The sequence below is a fragment of the Typopeltis vanoorti genome, chromosome 1, assembly GCF_054136105.1.
Source record: "Typopeltis vanoorti isolate ZY-2024b chromosome 1, IOZ_Tvanoo_1.0, whole genome shotgun sequence".
Lineage (NCBI taxonomy): Eukaryota > Metazoa > Arthropoda > Arachnida > Uropygi > Thelyphonidae > Typopeltis > Typopeltis vanoorti.
This window is the reverse complement of record NC_143549.1, coordinates 172814396-172835832: the sequence shown is the minus strand read 5'-3', so window position 1 is coordinate 172835832 and position 21437 is coordinate 172814396. Positions and strand designations below refer to the sequence as shown.

Sequence of the window (21437 nt, the reverse complement as noted above, 5' to 3'; positions counted from 1 at the left end):
ATAGAAATCAATGTCTCAGGCACAGGTTGAATATGATTATGAAGCTTTGGACATCTAAGCATTGTATGGTGTGTGTGTGTCAAATGAGTAGGATGAATGGAAAGTAAAGTTATGAGACACTCCAGCATTGGTTTTAAGGCTAAAAGAGAGGAAGCCATCCACCATGACATGCAGTGAATGATTAGAGAGAAAGCTAGCTGGCTACTCAATTACAGAGTGTGGCAGGCAGACCAAAAGACTGCAAATGGCTTAGCAGGCCGAATATAAAGACATGATTAACAGTTCCAAAAATGTCAAGAGCACAGCACACACATTTCTCTGAATCTTTCCATGGCATGTGTTCAACAGGGTAATGAATGGTAAGAGGTCAGCCATGAATGGCAAAATTCATACTGTTGTTCAATGATTAAATGGTGAGACTTCAGATGGTAGAGAAGTTAACAAATGATGACTTTCTTCATTATTCTGAAGAGGATCGAGGTAGTGGTGATTGGTGGGTAGTTTGATGGTAAACTTCTGTCTCCTTATTTTGAAAATGGAATGCAATGTTTGTGTGCAAAATAAGGAAAAGGAGAATAAAGACAGAATAAGGAGAGATGTCATCAGGATCAAAAGACTTTTTTAGTGTCCAATCTGTTTATTATTCTTCTGATGTCTTTTTGCAGAAAAACTACAGCAGGTATACAGTGGTGAGAGGTAATTTGCCTTGGTCATCTATGCAGGAGTTGGAGGAAAAGGGTAATGCCAGGAGGTCAGCTTTGTCTTCGGGACCTGTTACAGTGTGGCATCTGAATTTGCTGATGGTTGTTTTGCATTTATTGCATGTTTCAGTATAGAATGAGCATGATACTGGGATTCTTGATGCAAGCCATCTTTGCTAATTTGAAATTTTGAATTTTTTTTTTCAACTGGTTTGGTATATTTTCTATTGAATAGAAAGTGGAAAGAATTCTAGGAAGAATGGGAAATAAGGCCTTCATGCCAGCGATGGTAATTTCTGTCTTGCTCAGAGCAGGGATTTAGGTCAGAAGCAACAGTCAGACCATGGGGAAAAAAAAGAGCAGAAGTTCTGTAGGTTATCACAATCAGTATCTTTGTAGTGCCAAAAGACACAAGGTTGGGAATGTTTGGAGGATGGGTGTTCTGTGAAAGAAGACATGCACAAAATTGCGATCTGAATTATTGAGAGGAAAGGTCATCTCTGAAATGTATCTGAAAAGGGACCTGGTTAAAAAGGGATCAAGGGTATTGGGAGAGTGAAGACAATTACAGGGTGTCCGAAAAAGAACTCTAGGATTTTCAATCAAATTTATATTAAGACATTTTGAAGCAAAAATATGTTAAGCATATGTTATCAAAGTAGAATGTCACAAGTTTGATTACCTGTTAGTGTCACTCAATGTATGCACCATTTACAGCCCTACAGACAACAAAATGGAATTCCACCTCAACCACACTCGGATAAGCATATCCATGGGAATTACTTCTATGATTGTTGTTATTCTTATTTAATTAAAACCGCCCAAAGGAATTTCAGGTGGGAGTATGATAGGAATGCTATGAGTGGCAACAACAGCTCTGGAGAAAAAAAGTGTAGAAAACTTGGAACCAATTTTACTGTCTTTCCATGGTAGTCCGAAGCATATGGTTCGTAGTGTGAGTCATCAAATAAACATTCCTAAAAACACAGTACATGGCACTGTCCACAACAGATTGAAACTTGATGCTTATAAAGTGCAGCTTGTTCATCACATGCAGCCAACTGATAGGTCACAAAGAGTTCACTTCATTACCACCATTGCTTAACATGACAACTACCTCTATAGCATATAATTTTGTGATGAGACAACATTTTTTGGTAGGATAGGAAGGGAAAGCGTGGTGGTAAAGTACTGCTTATGATAAGTGACGACCGATGTCCTCTAAGAGTGGACGCTTTGGAAGGCTGTGACACTAATGATATTGAAAGCATATGGTGTGAGGTGGAGGCTGGCAAGACAGGGTATTTAGTGGGGTGTTGCTACAAGACCAAGGAGCACAGAGGGTGGGGACCAGGAGATGTTGAGACAGTTGAGCGTGGCAAGTGCAAGAAGAACGATTGTTATGGGAGATTTTAACTACAGCAATATAGATTGGGGAAAGGAAGATGCATATAGCAATAAGGGAATGGAATTTCTAGAATTCTTGAGGGACAAATGTCTTAGGCAACATGTAACAGAGGAAACAAGAGGTTCAGGAGTTTTGGATTTGGTTATAGCATCAGAAAAGTCGATAATAACTGAGATGACATCTCTCCCACCAGTTGGGAGAATGACCATATGGTTTTGACTTGGAAAATGAATAGACATGCAGGAGTATCAAAGAGACGGGAAAGTATGTGGAATTATAAGGCAGGTGATTATAATAGTCTTAGACGTCAACTTGGAACAGTTTCATGGAAGGAGGAATTGGAAGGCCAGAATATCATTAATGCTTGGGAAATTGTGAAGGAATATTTATTAGCAGCAATGGTAAGCAGTATTCCACTAGTGAAGAAGAGGACACAATTTGGTGTAAAATGGATGACAAACAATTTTAAACAGGAACTGCATGCGAAAAAGAGACTATGGAAGAGATATAAGGAGACAGGTGAAGAGAAGATGCATGAAGATTATAAGGCACAGGCCAGGAGAGTGACAAGTATGATAAGGAAAGTGAAACTGGAATATGAGAAAAGATTGGCCCTTAGATCCAAGGAAAATCCTAAGGAATTTTTTAGCTATTTGGCTGATAGGAGTAGAAATGACATTGTGGGGAAATGGGAATAGAGTGACTGATGCAGAGGACATAGTGGAATTGTTCAATGAACACTTTATTGGAGTATTTCGTCCTGGAGGAGTCAATTTGAATACTAGAGGGATAGAGCAGGCTTGAGGTGCAGGAGAAGAGTGCGTTCCACATACTGAGCACTCCGGATGTTAGTAAAGCTGTGGGACTGGATGGTATTTCACTACGAGTTTTGAGAGAATGTGCTAAGGAATTGACAGTGCCCTTGACCTGGCTTTTCAATGAAAATCTGGCTGCGGGAAAGTTGTCCATGGAATGGAAGGAAGGTAAGATAGTGCAATTGCATAAGGGCAGTAGCAGACTCGAAGGGTCTAATTATAGGCCAGTTTGTGTATCATCAGTAGTTAGTAAGATCTTGGAGAAAGTAGTGAGGGACCACTACTTTCTCCATTGGGCAGATGAGGGTAATGTTATCAGTGAGAGTCAACATGGATTTGTGAAGGGGGTGCTCTTGTTTTAGTAATATGCTTAACTTTTATGATAAAGTTACAAGAGCATTAGATGAGGGAAAGGCATATACTGCCATTTTCCTAGAGTTAGCAAAGCCATTTGACAGGTTGCCACATGATAAGCTGATGTTCAAGTTGCAGCAGATGGGTCTGGATGTCAGATTGGTCAACTGGATTCAGGATTGGCTGTCCGATAGGTATCAGCGAGTTGTGCATGTGGAGCAAGAGGCAGAAGGTTACAGGTGGGGTTTCAGGTCCCAGGACTCAGTACTGGGACCAATATTGCTTAACCTTTATATCAATGACATTATCCATGGATTGCAAGAGGATATTTGGTTGTTTGCAGATGATGCAAAGCTGGGAAGGGTTATTAGTAATAGTGCAGATGTGGTAGCCCTGCAAGAGAATTTGAATAAGCTAAATAGATGGGCAAATGAATGGGGGTTTCAGTTTAATGCAGCAAAATGTAAGGTCTTCAGGTTTGGGACACATCAATGGGATGCTGCATACTCTATGGAAGGAGTTAAACTGGAGGAAGTAGGAGAGACAAGTGATCTGGGTTTGATGATTGATAGAAACCTGAAATTTAGGGGACATATTGCAAAGATAGTGAAAGTAACGCAGAGGATTACTGCAATAATGAGAAGGACACTGACTTACAGTGATAAAATGGTTATCATTCCGTTGTATACGACTCTGATCAGACCACACTTAGACTATTGTTCTCAGATCTGGTCCCCAGGATTTGAAGGGGATAAATTAACTGTGGAAAGGGTACAAAGGCGGTGAACAAAGATGGTTTCAGGACTGTATAATGTTAGTTATGAGGATCGGCTGATGGAGTGTGGACTGCAAAGTTTGGTGGATAGAAGAAGGAATGGTGTTATGATTGAGACTTTTAAACTGTTGAGAGGTGGTTAACAGGGTTGACCCTGGGGAGTTCTTTCGCTTGGTTGAGCAGCAGAAAGGAGTCATGACAAGGGGCCATCCCTGGAAGTTACAAAAGGAAACTGTGAGAAAGAGGGTGAGGAGTGGTTTCTTTGCATGGAGGGTGGTTGATCCATGGAATGCATTGCCTGATGAGAGCAAGAACGGTCAATGCATTTAAGGAGTGGTATGATAGACTTTGTGTTTTCTAGGAGGCACTTCCCTTGATGAGTCTTGATAGACTTGTGTTTCTTAGAAAAGACCTCCCATGATGAGTCTTTTGACTCCATGGAGGCCTGAATAATAATAATAATAATAATTTCATGTGCATGGAGTTGTGAATCACTATAACTGTCGGGTGTTAGGGGGGTCAGAAAAGTGGTGGAGTTCATTCGTAACAGTCTGAAAGCCAATGTCCGATGCAGAATCATGCATGATTATATTGTTGAGCCATTTTTTTCCATGAAGAGACAATTATGAGTTTGGGATACATAAATATGCTAGAGAACTTTGTGTTTCCTCAGATTGTGAATGTGGAGGGCCTCATTTTACAACAGCAGTGAACCCCCCCCCCCCACCACATTATGCAGTGATTGTGCAGACTGTGGTCAAAAACTGATTCCCAGAAAAATGGATAGGCAGAGAAGGTCATGTTGCTAGGCCATTGCTGAGTCCCGATTTGACTCTAATAGATTTCTTCTTTTGGAGCTACTTAAAAGACATTGCATATCAAGTAAAAATCCAGTCCCCTGTCCACCTGCACCAAAGAAACAATTCCTGTGGATATGCTTACCTGAGTGTGAAGCTGCATTTCTTGCAATCTTTTAGATGCATTTTTTTTGTTATATTCCTCTAGATTAATGATGACAGATGCATTACAATTATCAGCTTCATTTATTACATGCTTTTAGTCGTGTATAACTTTTTTTAAAGGCAGTTATTTCTTTCTGTGTAGTAGTTCTATTTATTTTGGTAATCTCTATCCAACTAGAAGCTATTTGTTCACATAAGAGTGCTAAATTTGCTGTTTGGTAAATATCATGTGCACTAGCCAACTGACACTTTCCCCTTCACTTTTAGAAATGTAGGAATCATACTGTTATGCACATTGTTTTAGGAAGGCTAACCTGTTCACAGTTGTCAGGAAACTTTTGTTTTAAACTTACAGAATTATTATGCTCTGTATACAGTATCATCCCAGTGGAGGATCATCATCAACATTATCAGTGGGATGATACTGTACTCAGAGCACAACAATTTCCATTATTATTATCCTCAGAACTCCATGGGGTCAAAGACTCATTGTGGGAGATCTTCCTGTCATACAAACAGCTGATTCATATCATGCCTTAAATACATTCACATTCTCTGCAGACACCACACTCTCAGGCAAAGCAATCCAACCATTCACCACACTCTATGCGAAAAAACCTTCTTCTCACTACTTTGCTCATACCCTCCGGCATCGAAGGATACCTTGTCCTCTCCCCAAAGTTACTCCATTCTGTGAAAAACCTCTTCAATGTTAATTTGATGAGAACCCTTTTCTGTGTAGTACTAACTTATATGTCTCTATCTTATCACTCCACATCCTCCTATCTATTAGACTCTGTAAATTGAATCTTCTAAAACTTTCTTCATACTTGACATTCTAAAAAGCAATTAATCAATTAACTCTGGACTCTTTCCAATACTTCTTCATTCTTTTGAAAACCAGGTAACCAAATTTGTTCACAGTAGTCCTATGTGGCCTTATCAAGGCATCATACAATGAAACTAGAATCTCTTTACTTCTACAAATCATTCACTTTTCCATCATTACCAGAATTCATTGTCCTGAACACATAATTTTAGCAATGGGTCCTATAAATTTTAGATTCTTATCCACCATCACATCCAGATCTCTTATTTCCTCTACCTAGTCCTTGAGGGTCTTGGATTTGGTCATCTCATCAGAGGATATAATTATAAATGAAGTATCAAATCACCTGCCAATTGGTGAGAGTTACCATGAGGTGATTATCTGGGTGGCTGCCAGAAGTGCGAGGACCTCTGTAAGAAAAGGGAATATGTAGAACTACAAGGTGGGGTGATTATGAAGAGCTCAGGAGACAGCTTGCAGGTGTAACATGGAATGAGGAGTTAGCTGGTAAAGAGATCAATGCAGCTTGGGGGATTTTCAAAAACTATCTAGTAGATGCAATGTCTAAATGTATTCCAAGGGTAGGTGTGAAATGGATGAATAAAGAGATTAAGCATGCATTACAGAGAAAAACGGCATTATGGAGGCAGCATAAGAGAAGTGGAAGTAACCAATTCCATGAGGACTACAAAAACCAGGCAAGGCGGGTGACTTGGTTGGTAAGGGTAGTTAAAGAGAGAGGTATGAACAGCAGTTAGCTAATGAAGCCAAAAAGAATCCTAAGGAGTTCTTTCAATATGCAGCCAGCAAAAGAAAGAATGATCATGGAAGGATGACATTGATTGGAGAAAATGGTATACAGACAGCCGTTGTGAAAGGTGTGGTAGAGATACTTAAGGAGCAGTTCATAAAGGTCTTTCAATCTTGTGAATGTGACTTCATGAAGAGATTGAGAGCAGTTGATGATGGGCAAGAGAGACTAACTGCAAGTGAGCAAGAGGTGTATGGGGAATTGAGCAAACTAGATGTAAATAAGAACTTGATAATATATCACCACGTATTCTGAAGAAATGTGCCAGGGAGTTGACACTGGCCTTGACATATTTTTTTAATAGCAGTTTTGCACTCGGTCAAGTTCCTAAGGAGTGGAAGGAGGGCAAGATTGTGTCACTTCATAAAGGAGGTGATAGAACTCAAGCATCAAATGTGTCTGGTGTTGTAGTTAAGTTGTTGGAGAAGCTTGTGAGAACTAGGATCCAGAATTCAGTTGATAACAATGGTATCATCTTTGATGGACAACGTGGATTTGTTAAAGGGAGGTCATGTTTTAGTAATCTACTTACTTATTACAATAAAATGACTGCTTCCATGGACAGAGGAGAAGGATACTCAGTTAATATACTTAGATTTTGCAAAGGCTTTTGATAGATTACCACATGATAAGTTGATAGTCAAACTGGAGTAGATGGGGTTGGACATATAGGATTGGAAACTATCTGATAGGTATCAACAAGTTGTGTATGGGGTAGCGATATCCAGGAAAAGGAAAGTCACTAGTGGTGTGCCTCAGAGGTCTGTTTTAGGGCCATTACTGTTTAACTTGTAAATTAATGATATTAGTGAAGATTTGGATGGAGATATTCAGTTGCTTGCAGATGATGCAAAGTTGGGACAAACCATGAAGAGTAGAGAAGACGTTGTGACCTTACAAGAAGACTTGAATAAATTGAGTGATTGGGCACGGAAATAGGGATGAGTTCAATGTTGCAATAAAAATGTGTGGACAGACTTATGTGTTCATTGTACATGTACACGTCTTACATATTGCAATGACAATGTTGCAATATGTAAGGTTTTAAAATTTGCAAAACAAAGAGGGGATGCAGAATTTATGCTTGGCAAGGATATATTGTTGGAGGTGGAGGAAATAACAGATCTGTGGGTGATAGTGAATAAGGATCTGAAATTTAGTTGACACGACACCTGCTCTACTTCTCATAGTTCTTTCCAAAGTTGCATCATCTGCAAACAACTGAATATTACAATTCAACCTCACCAATATCGCTAACATATAGGATAAACAGCAATGTCCCTCAATCAGATCTTTGAGACACACTACTAGTAACTTTCCTCTTCTGGGATGTGCTCCTTCCATATAAGTGTACAACTTGCTGATACCTATAAGATAGCACATCTCCAATCCAATGTAATAATTAATATCTAACACCATTTGTTCTAGTTTAACTATTACTTATCATTTGGCAGTCTATCAAAAGCCTTTGTAAAATCCAAGTATGCTACAGTGTATTCGTTTAATTTGACCAATGTACCTGTCACCATATTGTAATAAGTATGATTACTGAAAAATGGCACAGTTTTGAACAGCAAGGTTTTTGCTATAGAACAGTTTATAATTTTTAACAGTTTAAAATTTTTTTACCAGTAGTACTGTCCTGTACTGTACTGCACTGCACTGAACTACCTACTTTCTAACCTAACTAAAACTGTACTGTAGTGATTTAGAACAGCTGTATTGATGCATACTTTATTATTCCAGCTTTGGTGCAGGAAAATCATGGTTGATTTACATTTTTTTCTATTACATATGAGTACCTTTTCACACGCAATTATGAGTGGAAAGAGGAAATGCAACAAAATTTTGAATCTAATAAACATAAATGGTTAATACTAGAACAAAAATTTGAAATTATGAACAGTCAGGAAGAAGAAATGTAAAACAGTACATGACAAAGGAATGAACAAGTCAATGATACAAATGCTGATTAAGAAAGATCAAATCAAAATCATGGAATACCCACATCTTATATGAGCATTAAATGCAACAATGGGAGATGGAACCATAACTTTTTTACTGCATTGTGGCAACAATTTTACTGTTTTTGAAGTGCAAATTCAAACCATTTCTAAAGACTGCACAGAATCAAAAAGATCTCGGATTTTAACTTTGGAATTCTGACAATGTACAAGAATGCACTGGTTGCATTCAAATGACCTAGTTCATAGGTTCCCAAACTTTTTCGGGCCACTGCCCAATTTGCAAGACATACATTTTGTAATGCCGCCCATTATAACAGTTTTCTGTGTTCAAGCCATATGATATTTTTGACGTAAATAGCAACTAATGATACATTACTGCTTATGCCATTAAATTTTTAAAAAGAAGTGGCCAATATGTGCTTCATCTTGAACACAGTTATTGCTATACCGATTTTGGTGAAACGCAGCCCATATGTAAAGATTGTAATATGTGTGCCCGAATAACATTATGCACAGTTTCATACAATGGTTTAAATATGAAAATGTGGAATACAATTAAGAGATTGCATTGCATTAGTAAGAATCTTACTGTAATAATTAAAACACTATTAAATATATTAAAAAATTGTTTATTTCTAACTTATAAAAGTAAAAATACAAAGCAAAAATAACAACTTAATGTGAAGTTTCATATAATGGTTTAAATGTGAAAATTCAGAATACATATTAACAGATTGCATTACATTAGTAAGAATCTTATTGTAATAATTAAAACACCATCACATGTATTAGATGGTTTATTTCGAACTTACAAAGTAAAAATACAAAGAAAAAATAACAAATTAATGTGAAGGATGAGCCTGGTGCATTTTTAAAAGTTTGTTAATATCGGGTTCAACTTTCGCTAAAAACAGTCGTAAATCGCCAAACTCAGTTATATGCAATCGGTTCCTTTTCTTAGATGTAAATTCACTACAGCACTAAACCCACGCTCAGCAAAATAAGAAGATGGAAATGCAATTTAAAATTTCTGCACTATTTCCCATAATCCAGGGTACAGTGTAGGTATTGATTTTTGAAGCCAGAACTCTTGGTATCCAGTTTTGAAATTTATTTTTACTTCTTCATTTGTTGTGAATTCTATGAGTTCCACTTCTAAATTTGATGATCCTACTGTGCTTACATGTGATAAAGGATCTAGAACCAAATTTGGTATATTTATGTTTAGAATATCCTTGAATTGCTCATTGAAATCAGCATGGAGAACCTCCAAGTGTTGGCAGTATGTAAGTAAATGTTCCTTTTTGAGAGACACTGCTGATAAATTTGAAAAGTGGCTATATTCCCCTCAGCCCATATTCTGCTTGAACAGAAGAAGTTTCTCTAAAAAGCGCCAATAACCTTTTTTATTTTAATTCAATTCAATTCATCACTTTGTAGATTGACTTCATTAAATATTTTATAGAGGTCTGTCAAATAAGCGATGTCATTTTCGAATGTAATCAGGTTGGCCTGCAATCCGTCGTCTCTGTTTTCTAGGAACTCTAGTACTGAGTCAAACAAATTGTAAAATCGATTCAGACAAATACCTTTTGAAAGCCAGTGAACTTCTGTGTGAAGCAGCAAACGATTGAAATCTTCATCATTTTCACTACAAAGTTGGCTAAACAATCTGTCACTCAATGAATTGCTTCTAATCTTGTTGACTACTCTAATAATGTAATGGAGCGATGTGTGCAGGCGTTCACTTAAATTTTTTGCAATCAAATGTTGATAATGAAGAACACAATGTATAGCGAGAACATTTGATACTGCTTGTTTCAAATGCACTATGAAACCCTTGTGGTGCCCTGTCATTGCTGGAGCACCATCAGTAGTATCAGACAAAATATTAAGAATAGAAATGTCTTTCTCTTGAAAAACTTATTCATGATATTAAACATAGATTCTCCTTTTGTATCCGCTTCCAAGTTTTTAGCAAATAATAATTCTTGACAAACTTTTTCTTCTTTTATGAATCGTACATATGATAAGAGTAGTGGTTCATTATTTGGGAGAGTTGATTCATAGAGTTGAATGGAAAATTGGCATGTCTTCAAATAATCGCACAATGATTTTTCAACGTCTTCAGCCATTTCATCGATTCCTCTTTGAACTGAATTATTGCTCAAAGGAATTTTCCTGATGATATCTGACGCTGGCTTATGAAGCACAGTGTTTATTACTTCTTTTACTGCCGGCAAGATTAATTCCTCACCAATTGTGTATGGTTTTCAAGTTTTAAGATTAATAATGAAATATTATAAGAAACTTGTAATCCATAACTGGTAATTAGCTAACGGAATTAACAACGCATAAAAAGAATATTAATTAAAGGCAACTTTAAGGAATAACTTCAATGTTTCAGCAACATCACGTTGCCATCTTCAGGAACATAAAAATATGTTTTGTGCATGCAGGCACTAACAAAAGCAAATGAGGAAGAAGGCATGAAACTAGTATTGTTCCTAAAGTCATAATGGTGCCCTCTGGTGGGCTAATTTGGTTGTCATGGCCATTGGGCTGAAGTTCTCCTAATGTAAGTCTCCAAAATTTGGGGTAGGTTCATGCACCCAAATTTGTTGATGTTTGAAACTTTTTTTAGAGCTGCTGATGATTCCTTGAATAAGCTTTCATATTATTCACGGAATCATCATCAGCAGCTCTAAAAAACGTTCCAAAAATCAACAAATTGGGTGCATGATACTACCCCAAATTTGGGAGACTTACATTATGAGAACTTCAGCCCAATGGCCATGACAACCAAATTAGCCCACCAGAGGGCACCATTATGACTTTAGGAACAATACTAGTTTCTTGCCTTCTTCCTCATTTGCTTTTGTTAGTGCCTGCATGCACAAAACATATTTTTATGTTCCTGAAGATGGCAACGTGATGTTGCTGAAACATTGAAGTTATTCATTAAAGTTGCCTTTAATTAATATCCTTTTTATGTTTGGTTGCCTTGCTACTAGATAAGCCTGTAATCCGTCATTATTTTGTTTAGTAGTCGACATAAAAAGTTTTGATATAGTTAGCTTTTAAAATATTTTTCTATTAGTACTTGAAAATAGGACAATTCTTTATCCTTTTTGTCAGCATGCATTTTAGTCAAATGTTCTTGTAGCCTAGAAGGTTTCATTGCTTCATTTGAAAACATTTTTTGGCAAATCAAGCACATGGGTAATAATTGGTTTGTAGGAGACTGAATAAAACCATATTTCAAATACTCAATACTGTACTGTCGACATTTCTCTTATATTCAGACATAATGAAGTAATAAAATTTGAAAAATATTCACAAAATAAAATATTTATTATTATTAGTATTATTATTATTAAACAAGACCTCATGGAGCCAAAGACTCATCTAGGAGGTCCTTTTATCTCACACACATCTCATCATACCACATCTTAAACACATTCAAACTCCTTGCAGACACCACACTCTCAGGCAAGGCATTCCAATCACCCACAACTCTGCACGAAAAAAACCTGCTCTCACTCCCCTACTCACACCCTCTTTATACAGTTTCCAGGGATGACCTTTGGTTCTCCCCTGGTTCTCCTATTCTCTGTAGAACTTCTCCACCATTGATCCTATAACAACCCCTTACCAACATGTAGGTCTCTATCATATCTCCCCTCTTCCTTCTCTCCACTAGACTCTGCAAATTGCATCTTTTCAATCTTTCCTCATACTCGACATTCCAGAGGTCAGAAACTACCTTAGTCAGTCGCCTTTGGACCCTTTCCAACATCTCTTCATCCTTCTGAAAACCAGGTGACCAAATCTGGGCACAATAGTCCATGTGTGGCCTAATCAAAGCCTTATACAATGGAACAAGAATCTTCCTACTTCTACACGTCAGTGTCCTCCGCATTATTACCAGAAGTCTTTGTGTTGTCTTCACTATTTTGGCAATGTGTCCCCTAAATTTTAGATCCTTATCCACTATCACCCCCAGATCTCTTATTTCCTCTACTTCCAACAATATATTCTCACCAAACATAAATTCTGCATCCAATCTTTGTTTTCCAAATTTTAAAACCTTACATTTTGTAAGTAGATTACTAAAACATGACCTCCCTTTAGCAAATCAATGCTGTCCATCAAAGATTATACCATTGTTGTCAACCCAACTCTAGATCCTAGTTCTCACAAGCTTCTCCAACAACTTAACCACAACACCTGACACACAGATAGGCCTATAGTTTGATGCTTGAGTTCGATCACCTCTTTTATGAAGTGGCACAATCTTGCACTCAACTCTTTAGGGACTTGACCAAGTGCAAGACTCGTATTAAAAAAATATGTCAAGGCAGGTGTCAACTCTCTGCACATTCCTTCAGAATAGGCGGTGATATATTATCAAGTCCCACAGCCTTATTTACATCTAGTTTACTCAACTCCCTAAACACCGCTTGCTCACTTACAGTCAGTCTCTCCTCCCCATCACCAACTGCTCTTAATCTCTCCATGAAGTCACATTCACAAGATTGAAAGATCTTTATGAACTGCTCATTAAGTATCTCCACCAAACATTCTGCAAACAGCTGTCTTTATACCATTTCCTCCAATCAATGTCATCCTTCCATAATCATTCTTTCTTTTGCTGGCTACATATCGAAAGAACTCCCTAGGATTCTTCTTGGCTTCATTAGCTAACTGCTGTTCATACCTCTCTTTAACTACTCTCACCAACCAAGTCACCCTCCTTGCATGGTCTTTGTAGACCTCATGAAATTGGTTACTTCCACTTCTCTTATGGTGCCTCCACAATGCCCTTTTTCTCTGTATTGTATGCTTAATCTCTTTATTCATCCATCTCACACCTACCTTATTTAACCTTCTCACACATGGTATACATTTAGACATTGCATCTACTAAATATTTTTTGAAAATCCCCAAGCTGCATTGATCTCTTTTCCAGCTAACTCCTCATTCCATGCCACACCTGCAAGCTGTCTCCTGAGCTCTTCATAATCACCCCCCTTGTAGTTCCACATATACCCTTTTTTCACAGGGGTCCTTGCACTGCTGGCAACCACCCAAGTAATCACCTCATGGTCACTTTCACCAATTGGTGGATGATTTGATACCTCATTGATAATTACATCCTCCGATGAGATGACCAAATCCAAGACCCTTAATCCTCGTGTGCCCTCTGTTACATACTGTCTGAGGTAGTTATCCCTCAAAAACTCAAGAAACTCATTTTCTTTACTTCCAGTTGCTATCTCTTCATTCCAGTCTATATTGGCATAATTAAAATCACCCATAATGATCACCCTTTTCTTATTTGCTTGGCTTATTTGACGATGCATTTCACTATCACCACCATTCACATTACCAGGTCTATAACAACATCCCACCAAGTATTTGATTCTATTCACCTCTATCTCACACCATACTGCCTCAAAACCACTGGCCCCATTTCCCTCTTGCATCTCTACCTTGTATGGACATAACTCTTTCTCTATCATCAATAGCATTCCCCCTCCCTTTTTACCTCTTCTATCCTCACAAAACACATCATACCTTTCCATCTCTATTCCTGTCAGGATGTCGTCCTCATCTAACCATGTTTCACTTATTCCGACAATCTCTGGGTGCACAGATTCAATTAGTGCAACCATTTCATCCGCCTTGTTTCTTATACTTCTAGCATTGGTATACAAACACAACTCATTTCTGGATATACAGCTAGTTCCACTGATACCACACACTCGATGTGATCTCTTCATGCTCAACTGGGGCCATTTCCCTTTCTGCTTCTTCATTTTAGAACCCTTTGCAATTCCATCTGTTTCCTTTTGATCCCTGATCATCCCATTACTTTCCTGCCTACACATGCTCTCACCTTCTCTTGGAGCATCCACCTTTCACACGCTGTGTATCCCTGTCCACTCTGAGCCTCTCCATTTCCCTGCTCCTCTTTGCACACCCATTCTCTCATTTTCTATTCTCAAAGATTTAATTTACACTTTGTATGACTCCACTTATCTAACACACTTTCGACTGATGATTGTTGGCAAAGCACACAAAAAATAATGAAACTTATTCCTAAACCACTGGTATTCACAGATTTGAAATCTAGACCGAATCGACTTGCATGCATTGACTTGTTTGCGATAACATCGTACTCGTGCTTTGAACAAGTCACTGCAAGCACCCATATTTCTGTCAAAACATGCTGATTTTGAGCGAATTACCTACTCAATAGTTGACCGACATACTACTACAATAACTTTAATTTAATCCTTTATCCCATTGAGAGCAAACAAAGTTTGCGCCTGAAAATATCTTCAGGACTGAATATAGTGTTGTACTATCTTACCTGGGTATGTAGTACAACACCAGGCAACTCGTAGCAAAGGTGGAACAAGATACCAACACTCCTATCCCAGTATCTCCCAAAATGCAAAACAAATCTCCTTGTGGATATGTATACTGTTATGTATTAAGGGATTGGCCACTACCCATACTAGTTTCGACCTTTATTGAAGTCTCTTCAGTGGGAGCCAGGCCCAGAGTTGGAGATACCAGGCAGAAGCAGTAGCAAAGTCATCTTTACCTATAGGAGTTGCCACAAGGTTTGCCACCTTTTTTTAATAAATTACTCTGGATTTAGTGAAAGATGTTGAAAGTTTATTTTTCACTAGGTTAGGCTATAATAAATTTAATTTAATCCTTTATCCCAGTGAGAGCAAACAAAGTTTGCGCCTGAAAATATCTTCAGGACTAAATATAGTGTTGTACTATCTTACCTGGGTACGTAGTACAACCCCAGGCAACTCATAGCAAAGGTGGAACAAGCTACTAACACTCCTATCCTAGTATCTCCCATAATGCAAAACAGATCTCCTTGTGGATATGTATACTGTTATGCATTAAGGGATTGGCCACTACCTAGACTAGTTTCGACCGTTATTGAGGTCTCTTCACTAAATCCAGAGTAATTTAATAAAAAAAGGTGGCAAACCTTGTGGCAACTCCTATAGGTAAAGATGACTTTGCTACTGCTTCTGCCTGGTATCTCCAACTCTGGGCCTGGCTCCCACTGAAGAGACTTCAATAAAGGTCGAAACTAGTATGGGTAGTGGCCAATCCCTTAATACATAACAGTATACATATCCACAAGGAGATTTGTTTTGCATTTTGGGAGATACTGGGATAGGAGAGTTGGCAGCTTGCTCCACCTTTGCTATGAGTTGCCTGGGGTTGTACTACATATCCAGGTAAGATAGTACAACACTATATTCAGTCCTGAAGATATTTTCAGGCGCAACTTTGTTTGCTCTCACTGGGATAAAGGGTTAAACTAAATTTATTATAGCCTAACCTAGTGAAAAATAAACTTCCAACATCTTTCTCTAAATCCAGAGTAATTTATTAAAAAAAGGTGGCAAACCTTTTGGCAACTCCTATAGGTAAAGATGACCTTACTACTGCTTCTGCCTGGTATCTCCAACTCTGGGCCTGGCTCCCACTGAAGAGACCTCAATAAAGGTCAAAACTAGTCTGGGTAGTGGCCAATCCCTTAATGCATAACAGTATACATATCCACAAGGAGATGTGTTTTGCATTATGGGAGATACTGGGATAGGAGAGTTGGTAGCTTGCTCCACCTTTGCTACTAGTTGCCTGGTGTTGTACTTCGTACCCAAGTAAGATAGTACAACACTATATTCAGTCCTGAAGATATTTTCAGGCACAAACTTTGTTTGCTCTCACTGGGATAAAGGATTAAACTAAATTAATTATAATCTAACCTAGTGAAAAATAAACTTTCAACAACATACTACGTCTATCTTTAGTCTATCCACGTCTGCTGCATGAATAGACTAAAGCCTGTATGGCAAAATCAATTTTTACAATAGCACAAAATGAATAAATTTTTTAAGTATATAAAAAATAGAAGTTAAAATATCCTGTATGACACACGTTCAATTTTTTATTTTGCACGCAAGTGCATTTTGTTCGTCTGACCACAACATTGTCTGAATAATTATAAATAATAATTAATAAATAAAATAATTACACAAGATATAAACAACAATCCTACAAAACATAACCACAGAAAACAGTATAATAAGTTTCGAATAATATTTGCTTTGTTTTTCCCTCTAGTTAGCAATATAAGTTAGTACTAATCGAATATATTTGCTACTGTAAACATAACCTATTATACACACACACATATATACATTATCTATTCTCTCATTGACATAGAAAATTGACATCTATTTCTATCTGACATGGTAAATTTTCAAATGATTAAATAATTGAAATAGAAAATTTATAAAAAAATTGATCGTGTAAGACGGGCATAAGATGAATTAAAATGTAACATTTAAATTTTAAATGATTCTCTATTCGCAAAATCACGAAAATAATTAATTTTTAAATTCTTCTATAAATAGCCACCGACCCCTAGACCGCATGAACGCCCCCAAATGCTTCTGAACTACACTATAGCCCCATAGAAGGCTTCAGAGCCCACTTGGGGGTGGTACCGCCCACTTTGGGAACCTATGACCTAGATGATGACTCTTGTGGAGATGAGTCAACAAGTTATATGAAGAAGAGGAAGATAAATTAAATCAAGCTTTTGTTCAAGTACCTGCAATAGAATTCTCATTAAATGAGCTTTCAAGTTATATCAGAAAAATAAATAATGCTTCTGAATTTTACACATCCTAACATTGAACAAAGCATTATATTTCAGCAAGTATTACAAAATGCAAATCGATATTACAACGATATGCATACAGAAAAAATGAAGGAAAAACACTACAAAGTAGATTGTTTAAATATATTTTTTTCAAATAAAAACTCATATTTAATTATAAATATTAATTATCAACAATAAAAGCTTTCTATTTTTTTTCATTTTATTTTAATCCTTTTTCATTTTACTGTGCCCACACATAGATTAGTATTTCTGGTAAGCTTGCAGACCAATGATGTGTTATTATTATTATTATTATGGGTTACTCCAAGGAGTCCTTAGACTCATTGAAGGAGGCTCTAAACATCATGTCAAGCGCTATCCAACATTTGAGTAGTATCTATCATACTGTGCATTGCACTCATTTGCAGTCATGGCACCCAACAGACTCTGGCAACCTATTCCATTCATTCACCACTCTCCAAGCAAAAAACCTAGTTCTAACACTCTTACTAACTACACGTACTCAGTTTCCTAGGATGGTCCCTAGTTCTCCCACCATCTATGAGATCACAGACACAAATAAGCTTCTATTGTCCAATATTATTTGAAACTGCACCATTCAAAAACATTTATCTTTCTATTTAGCATTGAATACTATATGCCACTATATAATTTCCCTGATCTACTGGCTGAATCTAACATCTTACAGTTCTTAATTAGCAGTATCTCATCTGTTTTAGTCTTGTTCATCTGAGTAACACTAATTACACCAACATGGTGAGGGTACTCATCTGATAGTTTCACTTCTTTTCCATTCATATTTCATATGATGATTTGTCTATCTTCAATTCTGCTGAAGAGAAATTTTGCTTTATTCCAGAAGCTGGCATTTTGCTGTTCACTCTGGTTTCCTAACGAAAACCGAGTTTGTATGTGTGTGTGTGTGTATTTGTGTGTGTATGTGAGGGGAGGGATCATGTTTAACCAGGCAATGCCCAACCAACATAACATTTCAGCATGTTACATTACTATTTTGTTCTGCTTTAACAAGAATACAATTTGGTCAGCTAGATCACAAATTACCACTCCTAAACTGCTGATGGTTCTGTATCTAGGTGGAACACTTACTAAACAGATATACTACAAAAATGTGAGGATTGAACATTACATCAGAATCCTTGGTTGGTTCTTTACATTTCTTACAGGCTTTAATCCTTAATTAAATAACCTTCCAAAAACTTAAAGCAAGATATCTCCATATAGTAATGTATTTATTTCTCATTTATGAAGAATAGATGTATGAAAAAGTTTTCTTCTGCATTTCAGAAGAATTTTATACATTAGAATTCAGTTGAATAATTTTATTTTGTTCAAATTGATTTTTAAAAGGTCTACCTAGTTTTCGGTAATAATAATAATAATGATAATAATATATAATATATAATTACCTCAAAACTTGTTCTTCCTAGTTCTAAGTGCATTCTTGTAAATATTTCTACATCATTTTTGTCCATCAAATCATCTTGATATTCCCTTTGACATTCATGAAACCAAAGGCTCACCAAGTCAAACTGTGTTTTCACATATTCAGGGGCAGATAATAAAATTCCCTTAAAAGAAATTATGATTCTAAAGTAAAGAAGAACAATAAGCAAATAAATATTAAATAAAAAAAAACAACCAGTTAATGCAGAGAGAATTTGATTTAGAATATTGCAAAATTCCTATTGTATTCTACCTCTCCGACTAAGTATAAAGCATGGCATACAGTTGTATCACTGAGGGTATACCAATTTGATTTCTGAGCACAAATGAAAAAAAAAAACAGATAATAAAAAAAAGTCAAATATCATATGTGAGAATTCATTTCAGTATGTACTCAGTTATAAATTAAGTAAGGAATGTTGGGTGTGAGGACATATTGAGGGAGTGCCATTCAGAGACTGGTAAAGAAGAGGGGACTTCCCTTGATGAATCTTTTGACTCCATGGAAGTTTAAAGCTAATAATAATAATAAATTCACAACAGAAAATATCAAAGAAAAAAAATTAAATAAATCATCATGAGCTATATATCTGGGAGGTCACTCAAGAAGGAGTGAGGTGAAAACTTCAGACCAAATGGGACCAACAGGTTCATAATTGTTGTTTAAGAGATGCTTGTGCCATGAGAGGTTTCTTCAATTAACACAAAAAAAACAACACAGTGGATAATTATTATTATTATTCAGGCCTCCATGGAGTCAAAAGACTCATTGTGGGAGGTCCTTCCTAAGAAACACAAAGTGTATCAAGACTCATCGAGGGGAGGTCCCCCCCCCTAAGAAACACAAAGTCTATCATATCATTCCTTGAACTCATTGACTGTTCTCGCTCTCACCACTCCATCAGGCAATGCATTCTAATGCACTCCATCAGCAATGCATTCATAACATATTCAACCACCCTCCATCTCCATGCAAAGAAACCACTCCTCACTCTCTTGCTCACAGTTTCCTTTTGTAACTTCCAGGGATGGCCTCTTGTCATCACTCCTTCCTGCTGTTCAACCAAGCGAAAAAACTCCCCAGTGTCAACCCTGTAACCACCTCTTAACAGTTTAAAAGTCAATCATATCACCTCTCCTTCTTCTATTCACCAAACTCTGCAGCACACATTCCCTCAGCCAATCCTCATAACTATCATTGTACAGTTTCCAGAAACCGTCTTTGTTATCCGCCTTTGTACCCTTTCCACAGTTAATTTATCCTCTTCAAATCCTGGGGACCAAATCTGAGAATAATAGTCCAAGTGTGGTCTGATCAGGGTCTTATACAATGGAATGATAACTGTTTTATCTCTGCAGGTTATCATCCTTCTCATTATGGCAGCAATCCTCTGTGTTACCTTCAACACCTTTGCAATATGTCCCTTGAATTTCAGGTTTCTATCAATCATCAACCCCAGATTTCTTGTCTCCTCTACTTCCTCCAGTATAAGGTGGGAACGAGCAAAAGAGTTAATTGTATTAATTGGTACGAATGATTTGAGAGAGAACAAAGAGCATGTCAAAATGAATGTCAGGAGACTGCTTGGAAAGATAAAGGAGAATAGTGTGACAGGAAGGGTGGTCAGTGTGTTGCCTAGGTATGATTGTGGTGAAATGAGGTGGAGAGCAAGGATTATGAATGATATTCTGGCTGAAATGTGTGAGGAGATGGGAGTACAGTTTGTTAATGTGTGGAATGAGTTTGAGGGACGAAGTGAGCTGTATGGGAGTGATGGACTGCATTTGAGTGGTTATGGTGTGAGTCGCTTGGAGAGACTGCTGCTGGAAGGTAGAGAAGTGAATAGAGAGAATGAATCAGATCGAGAGGGAAGTGATGTGGAAGGGCAGGAGAGTAAGACAGGAGAGATTGAAGGAGTGGAAATGAATGTGGAAGTGAGTGGTATGAGTATAGAAAATGAGAGAATGGGTGTGCAAGAGGAGTAGGGAAACGGCGAGGCTCAGGGTGGACAGGGATACACAGCGTAAGAAAGGTGGATGCTCCAAGAGGAGGTGAGAGAATGTGTAGGCAGGAAAGTAATAGGATGATCAGGGATCAAAAGGAAACAGATGGAATTGCAAAGGGTTCTAAAATGAAGAAGCAGAAAGGGAAATGGCCCCAGTCCAGCATGGAGAGATCAAATCGAGTGAGTGGTATCAGTGGAACTAGCTGTAGATCCAGAAATGAGTTGTTGTGTTTGTATACCAATGCTAGAAGTATAAGAAACAAGGCGGATGAAATGGTTGCACTAATTGCATCTGTGCACCAAGAGATTGTCGGAATAAGTGAGACATGGTTAGATGAGGATGACATCCTGACAGGAATAGAGATGGAAAGGTATGATGTGTTTCGTGAGGATAGAAGGGGTAAAAAGGGAGGGGGAGTGCTATTGATGATAGAGAAAGAGTTATGTCCATACAAGGTAGAGATGCAAGAGGGAAATGGGGCCAGTGGTTTTGAGGCAGTATGGTGTGAGATAGAGGTGAATAGAATCAAATACTTGGTGGGATGTTGTTATAGACCTGGTAATGTGGATGGTGGTGATAGTGAAATCTATAGTCAAATAAGCCAAGC

The 21437-nt window shown here is 37.5% G+C and overlaps 1 protein-coding gene across 1 annotated transcript in view; it reads right to left on the bottom strand.

Moving 5' to 3' along the window:
* Positions 1 to 21437, bottom strand: part of Dhc93AB (Dynein heavy chain at 93AB) — a 1274973-nt gene that overhangs the window by 449296 nt on the left and 804240 nt on the right. Inside the window, exon 38 of the mRNA XM_090403805.1 lies at positions 18787 to 18967. Coding sequence (XP_090259931.1) covers positions 18787 to 18967 — 181 coding nt within the window. The remainder of the gene's footprint in view (positions 1 to 18786; positions 18968 to 21437) is intronic.